Raw genomic sequence first — 21,087 nt, 5'->3', positions numbered from 1 at the left:
CGTGAAATGACTTGTTTGCCTGTGTTCATGTGTCACCCACAGTGCAAACATCATATGTGTTTGTTACAAGTGAGGACTGATTCATATTTTGAAGCTAAGTGTAGAATTTTGCAGTCTCACATGTTAGGAGACATGCTGTCCTTATCTAACGCACGCAAGGCGCTGGCACTGCGGTATCGCCTGCTGAAAGGACGTATTTTATCTTGCTTTACGGCAGTAGACATTACACAGCAGCTGCAACCAAAAAGCTTTACTTACCCGCTTAGTCCTCTCAGAAATAGAACGTCCCTCATGCATCCAAAAACCTTACTTTATTTATTTCCTGAACAAGTAATGGGAGTTACACTTCTAAAAGCAGAAATTGGTATAAAACTGAAGTATTCTAAATCTAATGTGTGGTTGTCAGTTACAGATGGACTTCTTTTTCATTAGTAGAAGAAAGAAAGATGAGAGTAAATATGTGAAGAATTTGGGGAGAACTGTGTCGCTCTTCCATCTTATGTGTACAGAAAAATTTACAGATTATAAATGTACAATTCAATGGATTTGCTCAAAATGAGCATGCCTCTGTAATCAGTACCCACATTAAGGAATGAAACATTTATCCATACTACTATTGATGGACATTTAGCTTTCACATTTGGGAACTGTTACATTTAGTGCTGGCGTGAACATTCCTATTCAAGTGTTTTGGTGAACTTAGCATCTATCTCTGTTGGGTATATACATAGGAGTGGAGTAGCTGGGTCATGCGATATTCAAACTATCAGCATTTATTATTGGTAAAAACAAAATAAAAGTATTGATAGCAATAAGCACTGACATACTTTTTCAAATTTCAGCTTTTAGAATGTATTACCTATTGCCTTCTTGATTTTATAAATTTATCTTATGAATTCTGATTGGAAGCAGGATCAGCTGTTAATTAATAGTAGTATGTTCCTATTGAGAGGAGTTAATTTAAAAAAGATTATCTGTACAATTGTTGGGGGGGTTTCCCTGCTTATAAGTAATATCTACTTGTGGTCAAAAATGTAAAACTTAGGGAAATACAGAAAAGAAATTATGAGTCTTCCATAATCTCGTCTCCCAAAGATAATTGTCAGTATGTTTTCATACAGATTTTCCTTTATGAATTTGCTAACATGTATCACAGATGATACACTCTGCATACAGTTATTCCACTTGCTTTTTTAAAATAAACTTTTATTGGAGTGTAGTTGATTTGCTTTGCGTTAACTTCTGCTGTATGGCAAAGTGAATCAGTTTCTTTATATATATGTATCTCCACTCTTTTAGATTCTTTTTCCATTTAGGTCATTACAGTGTCTTGAGTAGCTTTCCCTGTGTCATATATAGTAGATTCTGTTGTGTGTGTGTGCGCTCACACAGTCGTGTTCAACTCTTTGTAACCCCATGGACTGTAGCCCACCAGGTTCCTCTGTCCGTGGAATTTTCCAGGCAAGAATACTGGAATGGGTTGCCATTTCCTCCTTCAGGGAATCTTCTTGACCCAGGGATTGAAACCATGTCTCCTCTTTCCCTTCGGCACGCCACTGAAGATCCTGGTGTCGCCATGGGCCGCCGCCCCGCCCGGTGTTACCGGTATTGTAAGAACAAGCCGTACCCAAAGTCCCGCTTCTGCCGAGGTGTCCCTGATGCTAAGATCCGCATCTTCGACTTGGGGCGTAAGAAGGCCAAAGTGGATGAGTTCCCACTCTGTGGCCACATGGTGTCAGATGAGTATGAGCAGCTCTCCTCTGAAGCCCTGGAGGCTGCCCGTATTTGTGCCAACAAGTACATGGTGAAAAGCTGTGGCAAAGATGGTTTTCACATCCGAGTGCGGCTCCACCCCTTCCATGTCATCCGCATCAACAAGATGTTGTCTTGCGCTGGAGCTGATAGACTCCAGACAGGTATGCGCGGTGCCTTTGGAAAGCCCCAGGGCACAGTGGCCAGGGTCCACATTGGCCAGGTCATAATGTCCATCCGCACCAAGCTGCAGAACAAGGAGCATGTGATTGAAGCCCTCCGCCGAGCCAAATTCAAGTTCCCTGGCCGTCAGAAGATCCACATCTCCAAGAAGTGGGGATTTACCAAGTTCAATGCGGATGAATTTGAGAACATGGTGGCAGAAAAGCGACTCATCCCGGACGGCTGTGGGGTCAAGTACATCCCTAATCGTGGTCCCCTGGACAAATGGCGGGCCCTGCACTCATGAGCATCAGCTCTGTTCCCTCTTTAATCACGCTCACCAATAAATGCTATTTCCTGTCAAAAAAAAAAAAAAAGAAAAGAAACCATGTCTCTTTGCGTCTCCTGCATTGGCAGATGAATTTTTAGCACTGCACCACCTGGGAAGCCCAGGTTCTCATTAGTTATCCCAATCTTCCAGTTTATCCACCTCCCGCTTTCCAGTCTCATGACCAGAAGTTTTTTACATCTGTGACTCTATTTCTATTATGTAAATAAGTTCATTTGTATCATTTTTTAATGGATTCCACTTATAAGTCATAGCAGACAAATTTTGTCTTTCTCTGCCACTTGCTTTTTTAAGCTAAGAATAATTGTTATTACTGGATTTTTAGGAGTTTTTAAAAACATTATCTATGCTGATTGAATATTCATTATTGACAATAGGTATGCCTTATCGAATAGATAAAAAATAAAATGTAATTAGTATATCAAATTAATTTTATTGGCCTTACACTTTTTAAATCGTTTCTTTTCTGGCAGGTTAAGTATGCATCTTTTGATTTACCTAATAGAGTTTTTTCCTAATACACAGAAAAATTCCAACTAAGGAAGATCTACATTAATGGGGTTTATGAACAGGTTGAAAGTGGCTTGAGTTTTTTCTTATTTCAGACATCCTGCTCATGGAAATTCAGCCACCAGATTGGTAATTCTGACTGTGTGTCCTTCATGAGAACGCCTCTGGGTCGAGGGTGTGCGTCACACTTTGTCCTGGCGTGGTGCTTCCGGCCGTGTCAGCGGGTTTGGGTGGCAGGCAGGTCAGGGTGCGCTTCGCAGAGAGCCTGGTCGTCCAGGGTTTATGCTTGTTCCCTGGCCACTATTCAGCCCTGTCGGAAATGTCGTCAAACCCTCCCTAAAAACGAGTATCCTGGCCTCTGATTAGAAATCTCCAAGTGGATTTTTTTTTCCCCCAAACAGACTAATTTAAAAATATATACTGTCAGGCTTTTTTTTTAAAAGCAGTATGTGACAAAATAAGTTCCAGAATATGCTTTTTGGAGTTAGTATAACATCTAATGCAGAAACAGAAATCTTCATTTTCCCAAAAGGTACAGGCAACTCCTCAGATAAATCATTAATTTTGGAGGCCTGAAGTCTCAACTGATTGCACCTTATATTGAAATGAGAATAATTGAGCTGCGTTTTTCTCTATCCTAGTTTTAAAAACCGTGTAAAATAACATTATTGCTAAATAATGGGATACATTCTTTTTAATACTTTTTAATACCTTCATTGTAACTGAATTGTTGGTGAAATCCAAGTGCTTTAGGTTTGGAGGTTTGATTGTCTTGAGTGTCTTGTACTAAAGTAGTGCTTTTCTAGTTGAAGATTGCTTTCCAGTTTTGTGAAGACTTTACCCAAACATGCTTTTATATTCCAGTGGGACCAGATGGAGGTTTCTCTGAGAATTATCAGTTTGGCAGCCTCAGGAATAGAAAATAGACTTGCTTCTCTGGAGTCTCTTCTGTGACTGAACCGGCATTGTGTAATAGATGTCCTTAATAAGAACTGGTTGAATGGGAGAAGGAACTGCGCCAGGGGGCAAGATGCAGTGATGCTAAATGTGAAATAACTAGTTTTAATGGCTCATCAAACAGTTGTAGGATAAATGGTTTTATTCTGGGTCCCCCAGAGAGGTGATTCAAAATGATCTAACTGTTAGATTTGCTTGCAAAACATTAGGATCCCAGAGAACATAAATGTAAATGTTTGATTCCCCTTTCCTTCAATGGGCAACCCAAATAAAATGACTATTCACCCTGTGGTTTTTAGACGTTTCCACTAATTGTTTAGGAAAACAAGATTGTTTCCCATTTGTTCTTCTGGAAACAAAGAAATAAAGCTTTTGTTCTTCTAAATGTTTGTGTAGATGGTCAAATTACTCTTTTGGTGGTTTGTTGTTCTGTTTTTTGGTTTTTTTAATGGTCTTGTTTCCTGAGCTGAGAACTCATTACCAGACTTACCCTGCAGTGTATTTTTGTGTAGTACATTTAAACAAATCAAAACAAAGCAACAACCAAAAAGCCCACCATAACCTGCGTGTAGGCTTTTAGCAGTAAGGAACTTAACTGCCAGTGACAGGTGCTTAGCCATCGTCATGTGCACAACTTTGCTGTAATAAGTGTAAATAAGAGGAGCACGGGGGTGGGGTTGCTCTTGGGACTGACCGACCAGACTTCAAGGGAAGTCATGATGCCTTAAGCAGCCTGAGCATTTAGGGGGTTCTGTTCAGGATACTGGGAAGCTTGTAGTGGGTGGTTATGGAGGCTATGAGGCTGCTGCTGCTTACTGAAACCATACCACCCTTTGATGTCTTCTATGTTACTTACTTTTTAAATAATTTGTTCCCTGTTAGTTAATCATTTCACAGGCAGGGTAGGGGGTGGAGGTGGAACCCAGTCTGCTGGGTTGAAACAAAAACCTCCTGAAAAGGAGATTTAATCTCTTGCTTAGAAATGTAGGGATTTATAATTAAACTGATTCATTGGGAGTTTGGCCATTAGTGGCAGACAGAACACTGACTTGCACACATGTCTTGTGGAGTATATGTGATTAATTGGCCTTATCCTCTATTCCTTGTGTTTTGTTTATAAGCTATATGGAAAAATCAGGAAAAATTTCACTCAATAGGTCTTTCATCACTTGAGATCTGGCTTTGTGAGTACAGTTTTCTCTGTGCTTTCAAATTGCGGAAGATATTAAGTGGGACCCCTTCAAATCAGAGAGGAACAGATTAAACATGAGCCTAATCAGAGTCCCAAGATGTTTTGAAGAGTGGTTTGTTTATTTTGTTCTGCAGTGGAGGTGGTTGTTTTTATTCTTCTGAGGGCTTTCTGAAGTGAGACTGATAATCCGAGTGTCAGCATCTGTCTTTCTTGTTTGCTTTAGGTTAATATTTGAAATTTATTAATCAGATTGAGTAAAATAGGTATCCTGCCCCCAGGGCTTTCCTGCTTAGTAGAAAAGCTGTGATTTATAAAGTCCCAGCTTAATGAAATAAAGTGATGATGAAAAGCCTTGGGCAAACTGGCTGTGTGATATATTTTAGGCTATTTACACAGGTTGGTTTGCCTAATTATTATTTTGGTTCTTGTCAGAATTGTCATTTCTAATAGTAGTGGGATCCCTCAAACTATTTAAACCAGATCTTGCTTGCTGCTGTAGAAAATAGGTTCAAAATTTCTTCTTAAAGTCCAAACTGGCCCTTTAAAAACTAACAGATGTTTGCCCTCCTCTCCAGTCAGTGAAAGGTGATAGTTACATCAACTCTTACTCACTCCTTTCCTCTTAGCTTTTAAACACCACACTAAGTGGAAGTGGATTTGTATCCCTTTGGGGTTTTGACCAAAGCACACACCCATCCCCTTCCTGCCTCCCTGGAACTGGTTCAAGATTCGGAAAGTAGGGTTTGTTTGGGGGCGTGTCCCGTGTCTTATCTCTGTCTGAGCACATGCTCAGGTTGAATTTATTTTGACCCTGCGCTTTAAATTTGGAACCAAAGCAAGAGTTTAAAGTGCAACAGAAGAGAGTCTGCTGAACTTTAGACATGAGGGACCCTGGGAGGAAGGTGCGTACTTGTATTCTGAAACTTAGAGGTTGGCCATCTTTGCATGTACACATAATTGTAAGCTGATAGCTACAGGCAAAAGGAGAATATTTCAACCTATGTAAAGATCTGTGTGACGCTTACATTGTGTGTTTATGTGCTTAATTTTACAGTGATGACTTTAGTAATTATAATCTTGAAATTAATGGCTGAGCAAGTAAATTCTGCATTTTTCTTTGAAAACATTTTGGAAAAGCTTAGGATAAGTAATGCAAGGAAAAAATGTGTCATTTTTGTCTGAACTTTAAGCAAATGACTGAAGAAGAGTATCAATTTTAGGCATTCCATCATTTTGTCTTTTAAAGCATCAAAGGAAGAGGGCTCTAAGTGGTTATTTTTAGATAAAGGTCACCCAGATTCTCCTCCACATGGAGAAGCAAGTCTCTCTTCATTGATTATTATTTATCTTCATCTAGTAATTTCAAGCACAGTATGTATGTAGTCGACTTATGTATATAGTAGACTGGACTGATTTCTTTTTTGACTGATCTGTTCCAGAGCCTGGCCCAACTAGAGAATCTGTGCAAACAGCTGTATGAAACAACAGATACGACCACTCGACTTCAGGCAGAGAAAGCCTTGGTTGAATTTACCAACAGCCCTGATTGCCTGAGCAAGTGCCAGCTACTCCTTGAAAGAGGAAGTGTACGTAAGATTTGAAAAATCCTAAAGGGGAACAGGTTTAGGAAGATACATTCTGGTTTAGGGGTGGATTAGGATAACCTCTGTTCCTTGATTCTTCTAGGTACCTCTGCCTTCTTAATTTTCACTTTTAAAACAAACCAGACCTGCCACACTAGCAAAAAAGGCCTTCAGAGTCATCAGGAAAATCTCACTGAGCGTATATTTTTGTCCTATGATTTTTATTCTTGAATCAAATTTCTGGGCCTCCTTTTCTGTTTTTTACAGTTATGTATCACTTCACACGTTTTACAGAGAAGACAAGGCCATATATAAATGGCCTTTCTTATCCACAGAGTTCATGTCACCTTCTAAGATCCCTCGTCTGCTCTCTTTTTCCTCTGCTCTACCACAGCCGCTGCTTTTTGTCTTAGATGTACAGGGGAAAAATTTTCCTTCACAATGGAAATGACAGGAAGTTAGAATGTTTAAAATGAAATTAGAACCTCTTCCGGCTTAAAAATGGCATACAGTGATCAAAATAACGCTTTCATGAGACTTGATTTGATTAAGTTAATATTTTTGGCAGGACAGAGGTCTCAGGAAGGACAAGCCTCCATCCAGGGTATCATGAAAGGGCATCAAGAGAGTTTAGAATCCCAGCTAGACCAGCCGCCAGCACTCTGCCAGAGATGGGAAGGAAGTGTGAAAAGGAGGAAAGCCATTAATTTGTTGAGAGTATAGAATTCTCAATGGCTTCATTTTTGAATTTACATTAATAGTGTTAGAGAATTTATGCAGTAAATAGAACAGACTACAGTTGGCTAAGTGATATCCTTAGTAGCTAAAGAAGTTGACTCTCCTCCCGAGTATCTGGAGGTTAAAGCATCACGGTCAGAGATTGGGTTGTGCTCTGTTCTGTTTTCGCATATAGTATTTTTATATTTCTTTTCCATCACTTGGTTCTAGTATTGATCAGTTTAGATTCATACTGTGGGAGATTCACAGCTAACTCTCCTCTGACTTCCACTGACGCCCCTGGGGTCGTTTGTGACACTGTTAACTCCAGTTCTTCACACTGATAGTCAGCAGGCTGGAATGAAACAGGGCTGGTGCAATGCTGATAGACTTAATTATAGTGGATTCTTACTCTTTAGTCTCTATCGACTTCTTAATGATTTAGCAGGTTTATTGGAGTCATATTCAGAAACCATTTTCACATTACATAGTCTACAGCTGTACACTGTGTTCTACAGTTATAGTAGCCTCTTGCATTATTGGTGATCTGACACACCTGCTTTAATCAGTTTAAACAGTGTTTGAGAGTTGAATGAAAAATCACATGTCAGAGTCACTTTTTTTGTTGTTGTGGAAGCCATTAACATGCATTTTATTTTTTTTCAGTGGAATATAATTGCTTTACAGTGCTGTGTTAGTTTCTGCTATACAACATGAATCAGCTATATGTATACATATATCTCCTCCCTCTTGAACCTCCCTCCCATGCCCTCCAAAGTCACTTTTATAGATTTTTTTCATAAACTTATTTTTATAATTGATGGTATGGTGTAATGCCTGTGGATAGCCTCTATGGATAGCCTACTGCCCTAAGGACTTAACAGTTTCGTGGAAAATTATGGTCAACCCTTGATTAAATTATTTTGGTGATTCTGTCTGTCCCTGTTACGTGATGTTACATGTAACACAGCTGCACAGAGGAATTCGAATCTGCACATGGCTCCTTCTTATACATTATGATCAGATTGAATATGCTGATTCTCCATAAAGTTAAAATTCATTAAAATCTACACTTGAGAATATGGTAATGCTATTCCTTTGCTTAGGGCATAGTTTTTTTTCTTTCTCATAAATAATTGTTATGAATTTACTGCTAAAACTAGCATATACATTCCCCAGAGCAGTAGCTGACTGATAGTTGCACTGATGGAAAGACACAATTTGGGGATTAACTACACAGCATAAGGCGGCGGTTCCTTCTAATACTACTACTACTTTCTTTTTCTTTCTAATGCTATCCTATAGGAATATTATGAGGTGAAACTTTTTTAAACATTGTTATAACAAGGCTATTGGAGGAGATTTCTTGATTTAAATGAAAGAGGAGATTTGTCTTCTAAAGAGCTTAGTATCTTTCTGTAAAGATCTCCTCTAACTTCTGTCCCCTCAAAGTGATACAGATACTTGGATTAGATTCAGTTTGATCAGGCATTCACTTTATCCTGCCCTTTATTCATGACTGAAGTCAGCTTAATGAGCACAGATGATGAATGGGCTCATTTTTCCATAGTATGAGACCCTTAAAAATCCAGAGGATCAAATGTAGCAAAGCTGATTAATTTTCTTAAATGTGAACTCAGATCTCCAAGTTAAAAACTTTGACTGACTAACTTAATAAAATTGAATCCTAAGCCCTTTCCCCCTCTCTTTTCACAGTCATCTTACTCCCAGTTACTGGCAGCTACATGCCTTACAAAGCTTGTATCGCGCACAAATAACCCTCTACCATTGGAACAGCGGATAGATATTCGTGAGTAGAAAGTTGTCTTTTCTCTCTTAAATTAGTTTAGTGATGTTCTAGTAATAGTTACATTTATGTTGCTTGTTTGATAATGTTCTGAAATTGCTAGGCATACAGAATATCTAGAACATAGTTTCTTTCCAGAATTGGGCTTAAAAGTGAGGAGGGCCCAATATAATTGCTCCTAGATAAAGCCCAAGTTAGCTGTTTTGTTTTCAGAAAGTTTCTTTTACCTGGTCTTCACCATCACTAGTAACTAAGAAAAACATTGCTGAAGATTTTGAATCCTATGCCAGCCATGCTATTTAATCATCAAGAGGTAGATTCAAGGCTCCCTTACTTCAGGTTCTTCGTTGTGACTCGTATACAATTCTGAGTTGGAAAGTTTAGTGAATCTTAAATTTAAAGTCCTGTTTCTCAGTAGTGTGAATAATTAAGGAAGTTTAAGGTAAAGAGTCTAGATTTACCACTTCTTAGACATTTAACGACACACACCCTTCCCTGGTGGTGCCATCTCTGATGTAGATTATTTCTGTTTTATAGGGAACTATGTGCTCAACTACCTTGCCACTCGGCCAAAGCTGGCCACTTTTGTGACGCAAGCACTTATCCAGTTATATGCCAGGATCACAAAGTTGGGCTGGTTTGACTGTCAGAAGGATGATTACGTCTTCAGAAATGCAATCACAGATGTCACAAGGTTTTTACAGGTATGATATATGTATTCGATAAAATAGAAAGAATTGAAGCAATATATGCTTACTTAGATATTGATCTGCAAATGGAATTGTTTGGTACATTTTCTTCCATATCTTTTTAATTCTTAATGTGTTGGTTTTACATGTTCACATGTCATCACAAACCCTACTTCATTCTTTCTATTGCTTCCATACTATTCCAGTTTAAAACATTATAATTCATTTAACTCTTCTAGGTGAGTATTGAGTTAGTATCTATATCTAGACTGGTAGATAAATACTTTGGTGAATATTCCTTGTGTGTGTGTGTATTTGTGTGTGCTTATACTTTGAGCCAAGTGTGTTTATAGTGTGAATTCCTAGCCTTTGAATTATTCAGTGAAAAGACTGTGTGTATTCTGGGTTTACATGGATATTTCCAAATTACCCTCAAGAAAAGTTACTCCCTCCAACAGTTAATATGTCTGTTTCCCTGTACCGCCCCCCTGTGAGCTCAGCTTTCTTATTTTTCCCGTTTCATGGGTGGAAAGAATTGGTAGCTCAGCATTTGAGTTATGAATGAGACAAATAAATTTTCATATGCTCATTTACTACTTATTTTTTGCTTTTTGTGAACTTCCTATTTATATCTTATGTACATTTTTTAAATCAATTCTTTGCCCTTTTTTGTATACAGCCTTCCATATAGATTTTCTTACACATTCATTTGTCTTTTATCTTCGATGTGATTTGCTAATTTCTCTTCCTACAATATGTATAGTGTAAAGCTTGTAGATATTTTTAACATACAAAAGGTTTCAGTTTTTATGCAGTCAGATTTAATCCTCTTGTATATCAGTTAGATTTTGTGTCCTGCAAAGCAGCAGTTTTAAAATACCAATTTCTCATACCTTGTCTAGGCAGTTTAAGTATGACTGCATTCCAGATGCTGAAATCAAGCTGCACAGGCCAACTCTTTCTGCCTTACTTTTTTTTTAAACCAGGATAGTGTTGAATACTGCATCATTGGTGTCACGATTTTATCGCAGCTAACCAATGAAATTAATCAAGTAAGTGCTACAGCCTTCCTCATTGAAGTAAGTGCCATATTTTTACTTAGTATTGGTGTTTTCTGCCTGTGTGTGGGATGATCTTTTTTGGCAGTTGTGTGCTTTTGCGGTAAGTGATTAATGCCCTTTTGAAATAAAATAGTTCCATGGGGTTTTCCTCTGTGAGTGCAGTCCAGATCCCCTTCCATCTCCAGAATATTTTTTCTCTCATCTCAGCTTTCCTCAGTGGTATTAATGTTCAATGTTAGAGAAGAGCACGGTGATCCTAAGTCAGAACTGAGGAAACCAGCATCATTGGTGTGCTCTTTCTGCTGTATAAGTTAATATATTTATAATCATTCAGAAATCAGTTCTCATGTGCCTTTATTAAAGATTTTTCTGGTAATCTTTTCAGAATGCACAAAACATTCCACTAAATACCAAATAATTTTTTTAAATAGTCATCGATGTCACAGATACTACAGAGGAAACACCAGTGGCTTTCTTTTGCTCTGGCTATAATATTTTTTAGTCATTTACTTTTGTATCCAGCTGAAATGTTATAATTATTGAACAGGCCTGAATTAATTGTAACAGCTCACCCTTCAGCTGTCAGCTATTAATTATATTGGCATCACTGTTGCTATTGCACATACTTATGCAGACATGTTAATTAACCCTGAGAAATTTACCTGTGAGTTGGTATTTTAAATACACTAGCTTAGAGCCTATTAAAATCTGGAGTCCATATTGTGTTCTCTGTCACATGTAATCCCCACTGTGATTGGTAATTATTAAAATAATTTATACTTTTGAGTGATTTCTATGTGGCAGGCACTGTTCTAAGCACTTATGTTAATTTTATTACACAGTTACAGTAGTCGTATGAGATAGAGACTCTGGTTATGCTATTTTCTAAATAAGGAAACTAAGGCACATAAAGATTAAATAATTTGCCTATGGTGTCACAGTTACCAGGCAACAAACAGTGTATGAATTCAGACCCACATAGGCTTATTGCAGAGCCTATGCTCTTAACTTGCTTATTATTTAACCACTCCTATCCTTGTAGTAACTGGAGTAGGAAATGGCAACCTACTACAGCATTCTTGCCTGGAAAACTCCACGGACAGAGGGGCCTTGCAGGCTACAGTCCATGGAGTCGCAAAGAGTCGGACACGATTGAACACACACACACCCTTGTAATAAGAGAGCATGCATTAATTATGTACAGATTGTGGAGTTAATGCTTTTCCTTTGGAAGCTTGGCTCCACAAAATCCATCAGTGTTGGTATTTTAGAATCTTTTCAAAATTTTGTATTTATCTTTTTCAAGAAAGCAATAGAAATGTGTGTGATGTACTTAAGATGTAATTATTCTCTGGATTATGATCTGTGTAACAGATTGTATACGGCATCTGATATATAATGTAGTGATACCTTTTTATCTAAGACATTTGTAATACAGTGACACTGAGGCTAAAATCAGAATATTTTGAACTGTGCAACTGAATTTTCTATTGGCGCTTTTTTTTTTTTTGCTTTAGATTTAAATTAGAAAACATATTTCTGTTATCATTCCAATTTGAACTTAGAAATAAAATTGGGGGGTAGGGAGTTCCATAATGTGCCAAAAGGCAAATGAGCTCCCTCCTGCATGAGTTGATCAGGATATAGAAGTGATTTAATCTTACAGTAAGTGGCTGGACTAAATATTGTTGGCAACCTTGAAATTCCTTTATCACTCTTACTGAGTATGTACTGTGTGTCAGCTATAGAGGACTTACTAAAGAAGTAAGAGATTTAATCCCTGACCACAAAAACCTTTAAAATATGACTAAAAAGACAAGGACAGAGGAGTGAGAGACCAGTACAGCCCCTTAATTGAAGTCCTCACTCCCGTGGAATAGACTGCATGTTGAAATAGGTGAGAAAAGAAAGAGAGTATTACAGGCTATTGCCATTTATCTTAAGTTCATGGCTGTAGTAACTCTTGACTGGATTATGTAGCAAAATCCAAGCCTTGCGACTGTCTGTTTTTGAGACTCAGCCTCAAAAAAGCATGATAATAATTATTAACAAAGTCTTCCAACAGTTTGTTAAGTATTACCTCCCTAAGTGCAGAGGAAATGGAAACTTTGCAGTGGAGACACTGTACTTTCTTCTTATCTTCCCTCTGTAAACGGTAGAGACATGATATCCTGCTTAGCTATTAGCCGCTTGTCGTCATCCTCATTCTCTCACTAAACAGAGTTTAACAGTAACTTAAATGTTTAAAATGTATTTTGTTATTTTTGTTGGTCTTATTGAAAAATCCTTCTACTTCATTTGAAGTCTACTTGAAAATTTTTTTCTTTGCACTTAATTCTAAAACTTGCGTTGATTTGTTTTTCTGCACAGGCAGACACCACCCATCCTTTAACCAAGCACAGAAAAATAGCCTCTTCTTTCCGAGATTCATCGTTATTCGATATCTTCACGCTTTCGTGCAATTTACTAAAACAGGTAAGATTGTATGTTGGTACCTGCTTCCTGGTTCCTTCTGAAAGAATCAGAGTAGCTGAGGACTTGTTAGATGTCAGCGCTTCAGTGACCCGTGAGAGTTTATGCGTCTCTTTAATTATCATCTCTCACATGATATATATGTCCAAGCTGTTGATGACCTTCTAGTCTGAGAGAATTATTTCCTGATTTCACATCTCCCTAGGTAAGGAGCCGTAAGTGAACACTTATCCCATGCTCCTATTTTAAAGAAACTGGTTTGCCACGAAGCTTGGGGTTTTTGTTGTTTGGTCTTTTTAATATCCATATAAGATCTTCCTATATGGAGTTAAAGCATCTTCCTTTTATGGTGTTTGATTCTCAGTGTTCTGAACACAGGCTCAGACTACATTGTTAGCACATTAAAACTAGGCTGGCTCCCCTGTCCCCTGCTGAGTTACAGGCAGCAAATAAACAAGCAACATCTGTAAGGAAAAGCATATTTTGAATTTTTAACATCGATTTAGATTTCATAACCTGAAGGGGTAGACAGTATCACTGAAGGAAATTAACTGTTTTAAAATAGAAAGTTGGTATTTCTGGAGAAGGAAATGGCAACCCACTCCAGTATTCTTGCCTGGAAAGGTCCATGGACAGAGGAGCCTGGCCGGCTGCAGTCCATGGGGTCCCATGACTGAGCACGTGTGCACGAGGTTGGAGGGAGATGGATTGGTAGCAATAAAATGATAGAACTAAAAAAAAAAAAAAAAGAAAGAAAGAAAGTTGGTATTTCAATTCATTTATTGATAGACTTGAACTAAGGAGGAAATGATAACCTATAAATTGTACATGTTCATAGCTGTGTTTTAATGTTTTGTCCATATAGAAAGCCAAGTGGAATTACCCTCTGACTTTGTGTTCATTTGGGGTTTTTGTTTGTTTGTTTTATTGTTCTCATTTTCCAGTGTGTCTCAATTATGATATGAGAAGCAAGTTTGGATTTTTCTTTTGTCCCAATTAATGATGTCCATCTTTTCCTTTGGCTACCTAGTTTTACTTCAGAATTCCCCAAAAGTCCTCATGTTGGGCAGGCTGCCTTGTAAAAACTGTTGTACCCTCTAGAGGGGGAAAAAGCTTGTGAGAAAACAGGATTGAATCCTCTTCTGATACTGATGCTATCAGAAACGAATCAGCCAGTCCCTGGGGTCGCAATTGGTAGAAACTTGAATCTCATAGTCACCATAGCTCTGGGCCATTATTGAGCTGTAGGCAGGTTCACTGCTGATGAATAAATAAAAAGGATCTAAAAAAAAAAAAAAGGATCTAAGACTCAAATGAAGTAACCATTCATCCCATATTGCTTCAGAATTATCTGCAGCCATGTCTGCAGCATGTAAAGAGTAAATGTCAAAGAGGGAGTTTCTGTAAATACTAGCTTCATGTTTTTATGAACATGAAGCATGTTTTAATAGTAAATAAGGAGCTAGGAGTTTCATGGTGATAGAAGGACTTTAAAGGTAATAGAAGTGCTGCATCTCCTGGCAGAGAACCGCCACGCGACTGTGCTGAATCTCACCCTCCTTTTCTGGCTCAGCAGCCTCCTTGTAAGTCTGGTAGCATACTTGGAAGAGAGGAATGACTGTCTGGGGCTCATTATGTGGTCATTTTTACAGGCTTCTGGAAAGAATCTGAACTTGAATGATGAAAGTCAGCATGGCTTGCTGATGCAACTGCTCAAGCTCACTCATAACTGCCTGAACTTTGATTTCATCGGCACTTCCACCGACGAGTCCTCAGACGACCTGTGCACGGTACAGATCCCCACCAGCTGGAGATCAGGTAACACGGCCACACGTCACACCGGGCTGCCGCCCCCCTCTGCCTGGAGTCAGCAGTGTGGGCTCAGGATCCCCTGGCAGGCCCCCTCCTTGCTCCTAGAGATCACTTGGGAGGTTGACGTGGGTCTTTATTAAGTTAGGGAGCTGCACTTGGGAGGATTCCCCAGCTGGGGCAAACTCGTGGTTACCCGGTTTCTGATGGATGTGAGTTTGACCTTACATTTCTTACCTAGAGACTTCTGCTCTCTCATTCATTTGAGAGAATTTCTAGCTTTAAAAAACCTGTACATGTGCTTGGTATTGTGTTCCTAAAAGATAAAAAAATTCTTGCTATGAAGAGTCCTGCTTGTCTTAAGTTGTTTGAGAATCAGAAAAAATGAATCCATTTCTTAGAGGAACTAAAAGCTAATGCTTTTTTTAAAAAAAAAAAAGAAAGAAAACAAAAAGCCCCCATTAGTTTGTCACTTTCAAAGGAAGTAAACATTCTGGAAGATAAGAAAGCAGGAAGATAAGGCGCGCCGGGGAACCCAACGCCAGCGTGCGGACGGCTCAGTAATGTGTTCTCTCTTGCAGCGTTCTTGGATTCTTCAACTCTGCAGCTGTTTTTTGACCTCTATCATTCCATCCCTCCTTCATTTTCACCTCTGGTGAGTCTGGACTACAGTTTCTGTTTCTGGAATGTAGCAGTGGTGAATGAGCCTTATGTTCATTGTGGTGTACAAAATCATAGAAATAAAGTTTCTTCCTAGAACTACTAGGGTTAGTTATCTAGCCTGTTGAGATAAAGCTTGTCAGTTAAAGGTTCTCACCATAAAGTCTTGATTCCTTTTAAACTGTTCCTGTCTAATGACAAATTGCTGCAGGTAGCAGGTTCTTTTGGTCCCCTTTGTGTCTGACTTTGTACTGTACCTCGAATTGCCACAGGCTAGAGTGTGGGGAATTCACCTTATATGGTCTAGTAGAAGATTGTCAAGACTGAGATTTCTGAAAATCTCTCAGGCCTGTGTTATATAAGTGATCAATGGAAGCTGTATTGGAAAGGCAGATTTGCATACTTGTCCTTAATAAAATCTGAAAGCTCTTGGGAATGCTGTATTTCTCCTTTAAAGCAATAATTAACCTCAAATCCCAAAATTCATTTGGGTCCTAAAAAGTCAGTGGTCTGATACTTCAGATTGTTGGTGTAAAATGTTGTTGTACAAAACGTACAAAGAAAGTAAAGTTAATAAATGTCAGTGGGTGTTTTGCACAGTGTTTCTGTGTAAACTGCTTTCCTGGTCCCTATGTCACTTTTCCAAATTAATGCGGACTTTCGCTTTAGCAGAAACATGAATTTGTGTTGCTTGTATCATTACATTTACTTCTGCTGTTAGTCAGCAGAGGTCTGCCTCCCAGAGTAGAAAGTAGGGAGGAAAAGGGCAGAAAGTAGATCAAGAGGGGCGAACAGAATGTAAATTTCTAGCGCAATGGGGGAAGGGGAAAATGTTTTCATTGTAAAACCTGTTTTCTTCCGAGCATAGATCTGACTTGGTTATTTCATGGTAGCACTACGTAGCAAAGCCTGGTTAGCCAGAAGGCCTGATAAGACAGGAAAAAGCCTACGTCTGAAGCACTGTTTACTGTCAGTTGCTTGCTGTTTTCGAGTTTAAATATGTATCTTCAACATAAAGAGGCCGTAGGGGTGGTCGAAAAATAATACCTATATGAATTTCCAAACTGGATTTAACTAGTTGTTATGCTCACTGTGAGTCTAATGCCCTTTATTTTTCTTTTAGTAAAACTGTTTCAGATATCCTCGACTACACCCTCCTTGATCTTTTTTTTCTGCTATCATTATAATGATAGCAGAGAGTAACAGAAGAGGGAAGAAGAATATTTATAGCAAGGAAAAGAGTAATGAAAAGAGCTATACCGTCTGTTTTGCTCATTTGTGTTTTGGTTGTGCCCTCCTCTAGGTATTATCATGCTTAGTACAGATTGCCTCAGTTAGAAGGTCCCTATTCAACAACGCAGAGAGGGCCAAGTTTCTCTCTCACCTTGTTGATGGTGTTAAACGAATACTGGAAAACCCACAGGTACGATTTTTGAGAATTTACTTTTATTTTATGTGTATGGATGTATAAGCATGTATGATTAGTATATACCTCTCTGTTATAAGGCAAAAGCTCAATCTAGAGGTCACACATAGCAAAAACCCTAAAAACAGTTCAATCTGTTTTTGTTTCCATGATTTTGAATGTAAATTATTTACGTAAGTGAATAGAGCTACTTTTAGCTAGAAAGGGAGATACTTCTCATTCAAATATTATTCATTCCATAACTCAGTTGTCCTTCTTATCTTTTTCAGTCCCAAAGATTCAGCTCACACCTCTTTTTTTAAGTATCACTTCTCCGCACTAGGAAATATCATAAATAAGACCCGTTCACTTTTAAATGTACTCAGTTATGGGACTCCCGTGGTGGTCCAGTGGTTAAGACTGCATGCCTTCACTGCAGAGGGCATAAGTTCGATCCAGGGTCAGGGAACTAAGATCCCTCGTGCCATGTGGCATGGCCAAAGAAAAGAAAAAGAAATAACTGTACTCAATTCTTTCCTTTTTAAAAATTCATTTTTTTTTATCAGCAATTTGTATGGAGTCACCTACCACGGGCCAGAGATGTAGTGACAAGCAGAACAAAACCTGTCCCCTTTCTCTAATGTAGGAGAACATGTGTAAGGAAACAAACATACTGCTGTAGTGTACAGACAGAAGTGTCTGATATAAGTAGATAACAAGATACATAAACATATTAATACAGTGAGTTTGTTGTCATGATAGCAGTATAATAAAATACATGAAATATTTGTGTAACTTTGCCATTCTAGTTGTGCTTAATGATAAATTAGACAGCTGTGAAAATGAAAATGTCATTACTTTTCATTCGATCAGTGGGAAGCAAACAGGCCTGTTAAATCTGAGATTGTGCCCATTTCTGCCGTTAATCAGCATTGCAACCCTGGCAAGTAGTCTGGTCCTTCTGGGCTTCTGTTTCAGACTCTGCCAATTGAGGCCAATAACCCTATCTCCCAACATGATTATTGTGAACAGATGAGATGATAGATGTAATAGTCCCCTTTAAAAGTGACTTTTTAAAAAATTGTTGTTTAATCGTACAAATGCACTGTTCAGAGTGATGGCCAGCATCTCAGAAGTTAAAGCACGTCTCCTGCGGCCTCCCCGCCCCCTGGGCCGTCCCAGATGCCTTTGGAAGCAGTTTAGTGAGTCGCGTTTCACACTGTCTTTTCCCCCCTGTGCTGTCACCAGAGTTTGTCAGACCCAAACAATTACCATGAGTTTTGCAGACTACTGGCCCGCTTGAAGAGTAACTATCAACTGGGAGAATTAGTGAAGGTGGAAAACTACCCCGAGGTCATCCGATTGATAGCTAACTTCACGGTGACCAGCCTGCAGGTTTGTTGTGGATTGCTTGGCTTTCTTCCTAAACAGTGGAACCTCTTCTCTTGCTCGTTGGTTTTATTTGACCTTGTGGCATTACAAAGAGTGTGGTTAGGAGAACATGAGGGAATTGTAAGAATAATACTTAGATTCAAGGCTGGGAGAACTCCTTCATAGCCCCCCTTAAAAAACGGGCAGAAGAGTGAAGGGAGACTCAGCACCCTCTCTGTCTTAGCCGTGTGTAGGCAGTGGTTCTCTAAAGTGATGGATTGCATCAGAATCATCCAGAGAGCTTGATGAGAAATGCGGGTGCTTGGGTCCTATTCCCATCATTTTTGGTTCACTCGGTCTAGGGAGGAGCCTTGGCACCTCTATTTCTAACAAGCTTCCTACGAGACTATCTTGCATACTAATGTCTGAGAGCCGCTTACTCAGCCAGCTCAGAACATCTCTTCTCACTGGATGATTAGTCTCTGAAATACCAGTAAACACATTAGACTGGTTGCTGTACAGAGAACAAAACCCATCAAAGTTTATCCTTTTTTTTTTTTTAAAGAAAAGCTTTTATCCTTTATGTCAAGTGGCTTGAGACTAATGTACTATGTACACAAATGACAGTTAACATCTGATTCTACTGGATCCCTTTCATAGACCTTGCTGTGTCCATCCAGCCACGATTCTTTCTCCTCTGCCTTCCTTTTAGAGCATCTGTGGTTTGATGCTTCTGGGACCTCTAGGAGGTCACATCAGAGCATCTTAAGAGATACTAAATTTAAGATTGGACCTCTAGGAGATACGCTGGTAACAGAGGCCTACTCTCTTGGTGTTCTTTAGCATTGGGAATTTGCCCCAAATAGCGTGCACTATCTCCTGAGCCTGTGGCAGCGGCTGGCAGCCTCCGTGCCATATGTGAAAGCCACCGAGCCCCACATGCTGGAGACATATACTCCTGAGGTCACCAAAGCCTACATCACATCCCGTCTGGAATCTGTGCACATCATACTCAGGTAAGGAGATGGGCAGCCTCCCTTTTTCCCTACACACGCCTGGTGTCAGACTTGCTAGGGCCCTGACATCCAGTTGGTAGATGCATCCTTGATATGAATCTTATTGGAGCTAACACCGAAATGGGTATTTTTTCCTGTCAGCACAGCAGCTGATGAGAGCATAATGTCTGAAAGAGGAGTCTTTTTCTCTTTAATATCCTATTCATGTCCCTTCTTCACCCACCATAGCAGCATCTTGGAATACAAAGCATATCAGTATAACATTTGTCCTTGCCACTGATTTTCGTTAAACATGAGAGAAGCATTTCTAAACTGTAGGTGACAACAGTTACAACGTTTAACATATAGGTGCTTAATGTGAACTTCTCAAGAAATAAGTGGATAAATAAACCCTGCTATCCAGAGCTTACTAGAAGATCTAAGAATCCCAGGCAGCTGGCCACCGATTGCATTACCCTGACACATGGGTTTTGTCTTCTTGACTGCCAGCTGGACCAGAACTCTATAGTAAAGAAGTGTCAGACCCTTTCAGAAATGACCTATATAAAATACAGTTATTCTTGGTGTAGAGACCTTTCTTATATATTTTTTCATTGGCTGTTTCTCAGGAGAATTTAGCTGAACTCTGCAGGTCTGGTTGGTTGTTTTTTCATTTTTAAGTTGCATTCATAATTTGCTCAAATCAAGTAAATTTGTCATAATAATTATAGTCTCAATTGTGTATGACTTGAATCATTTCAGAATCTTGGTATTGGTGAAGCCTACTGGAAAGCGTTGTTCTGTTAGTGGTGTAGTTTTTATTCTTAAGGACTCAGCAGGTTTCAGGCAGGCCATGTTGGGAAGTGGGGACACGTATGGGCTCTGGGCCCAGTTACTCAGCTCATAGCTCTGTGCTTTTGGGCCAGATTATAATGGGAATTAAATTACTGTGTCCTGGCCTAGTGCATGGACCATGGTTGACACACAGCTCTGAGCTGCCCGTTGTGGTGGCAGTGATGCTGCTGGATTGTCATATGACCATGTAACAGTAGACAGCTTATAAGGTTTTTAAGTCTAGGAAACCAGTGGATACGACAAGACATGGTATAGATCCACAGCGCCTTGTCTGCAGTTCTGAAACTTAAGATGTGAATGTTTAATTTTCTCATAAGTTAGACACAAAACTCATTTGGTGGCAAAACTTGACATGTGCTGATATGAGACCACTTAATCTCAGGTGGCGCTAGTGGTAAAGAATCTGCAGTTCAATCCCTGGGTTGGGAAGATCCCCTGGAAGAGAGTATAGCAACCTACTCTAGTATTCTTGCTGGGAAAATCCCATGGGAAGAGGAGCCTGGCAGCCTACAGCCCATGGGGTTGCACAAGTCAGACACAATTGAAGCGACGTAGCATACACACATAGTAGTGTTTTTAAAAAATTTTATTTAGTGTGACTATTCGTAATATTTATATATTTTGCTACAGGAATATTGTATGTGACATGCCACAGCCCATGGAGGGTTCATGTTACGTGTAGAAGCATACAGTACCTCCCTAAAATCTGAAGATTTCTGAATTCCAAAGCCCATCTGATCA

General features: G+C 39.2%; 2 protein-coding genes across 2 annotated transcripts in view; both read left to right on the top strand.

Annotated features, from left to right (window-relative positions):
- Positions 1–1,525: 1,525 nt before the first annotated feature.
- Positions 1,526–2,300, top strand: LOC139032479 (large ribosomal subunit protein uL16-like). The gene has a single exon (XM_070459709.1). It carries the CDS (start codon positions 1,529–1,531, stop codon positions 2,219–2,221), a length of 693 nt encoding a protein of 230 aa, XP_070315810.1. The 5' UTR covers positions 1,526–1,528; the 3' UTR covers positions 2,222–2,300.
- Positions 2,301–5,769: 3,469 nt separating this feature from the next.
- XPO7 (exportin 7) overlaps positions 5,770–21,087 on the top strand; it is a 35,927-nt gene continuing 20,609 nt past the window's right edge. The window contains exons 1-11 of the mRNA XM_070459708.1: positions 5,770–5,824; positions 6,362–6,508; positions 8,939–9,032; positions 9,567–9,733; positions 10,705–10,797; positions 13,150–13,254; positions 14,904–15,069; positions 15,642–15,715; positions 17,024–17,143; positions 18,374–18,520; positions 19,340–19,512. Coding sequence (XP_070315809.1) covers positions 5,804–5,824; positions 6,362–6,508; positions 8,939–9,032; positions 9,567–9,733; positions 10,705–10,797; positions 13,150–13,254; positions 14,904–15,069; positions 15,642–15,715; positions 17,024–17,143; positions 18,374–18,520; positions 19,340–19,512 — 1,307 coding nt within the window. The 5' untranslated portion in view covers positions 5,770–5,803. The remainder of the gene's footprint in view (positions 5,825–6,361; positions 6,509–8,938; positions 9,033–9,566; positions 9,734–10,704; positions 10,798–13,149; positions 13,255–14,903; positions 15,070–15,641; positions 15,716–17,023; positions 17,144–18,373; positions 18,521–19,339; positions 19,513–21,087) is intronic.

Source organism: Odocoileus virginianus, chromosome 31 (genome assembly GCF_023699985.2).
Source record: "Odocoileus virginianus isolate 20LAN1187 ecotype Illinois chromosome 31, Ovbor_1.2, whole genome shotgun sequence".
NCBI classification, from domain to species: domain Eukaryota; kingdom Metazoa; phylum Chordata; class Mammalia; order Artiodactyla; family Cervidae; genus Odocoileus; species Odocoileus virginianus.
This window is presented reverse-complemented; position numbering and strand designations above follow the sequence as displayed.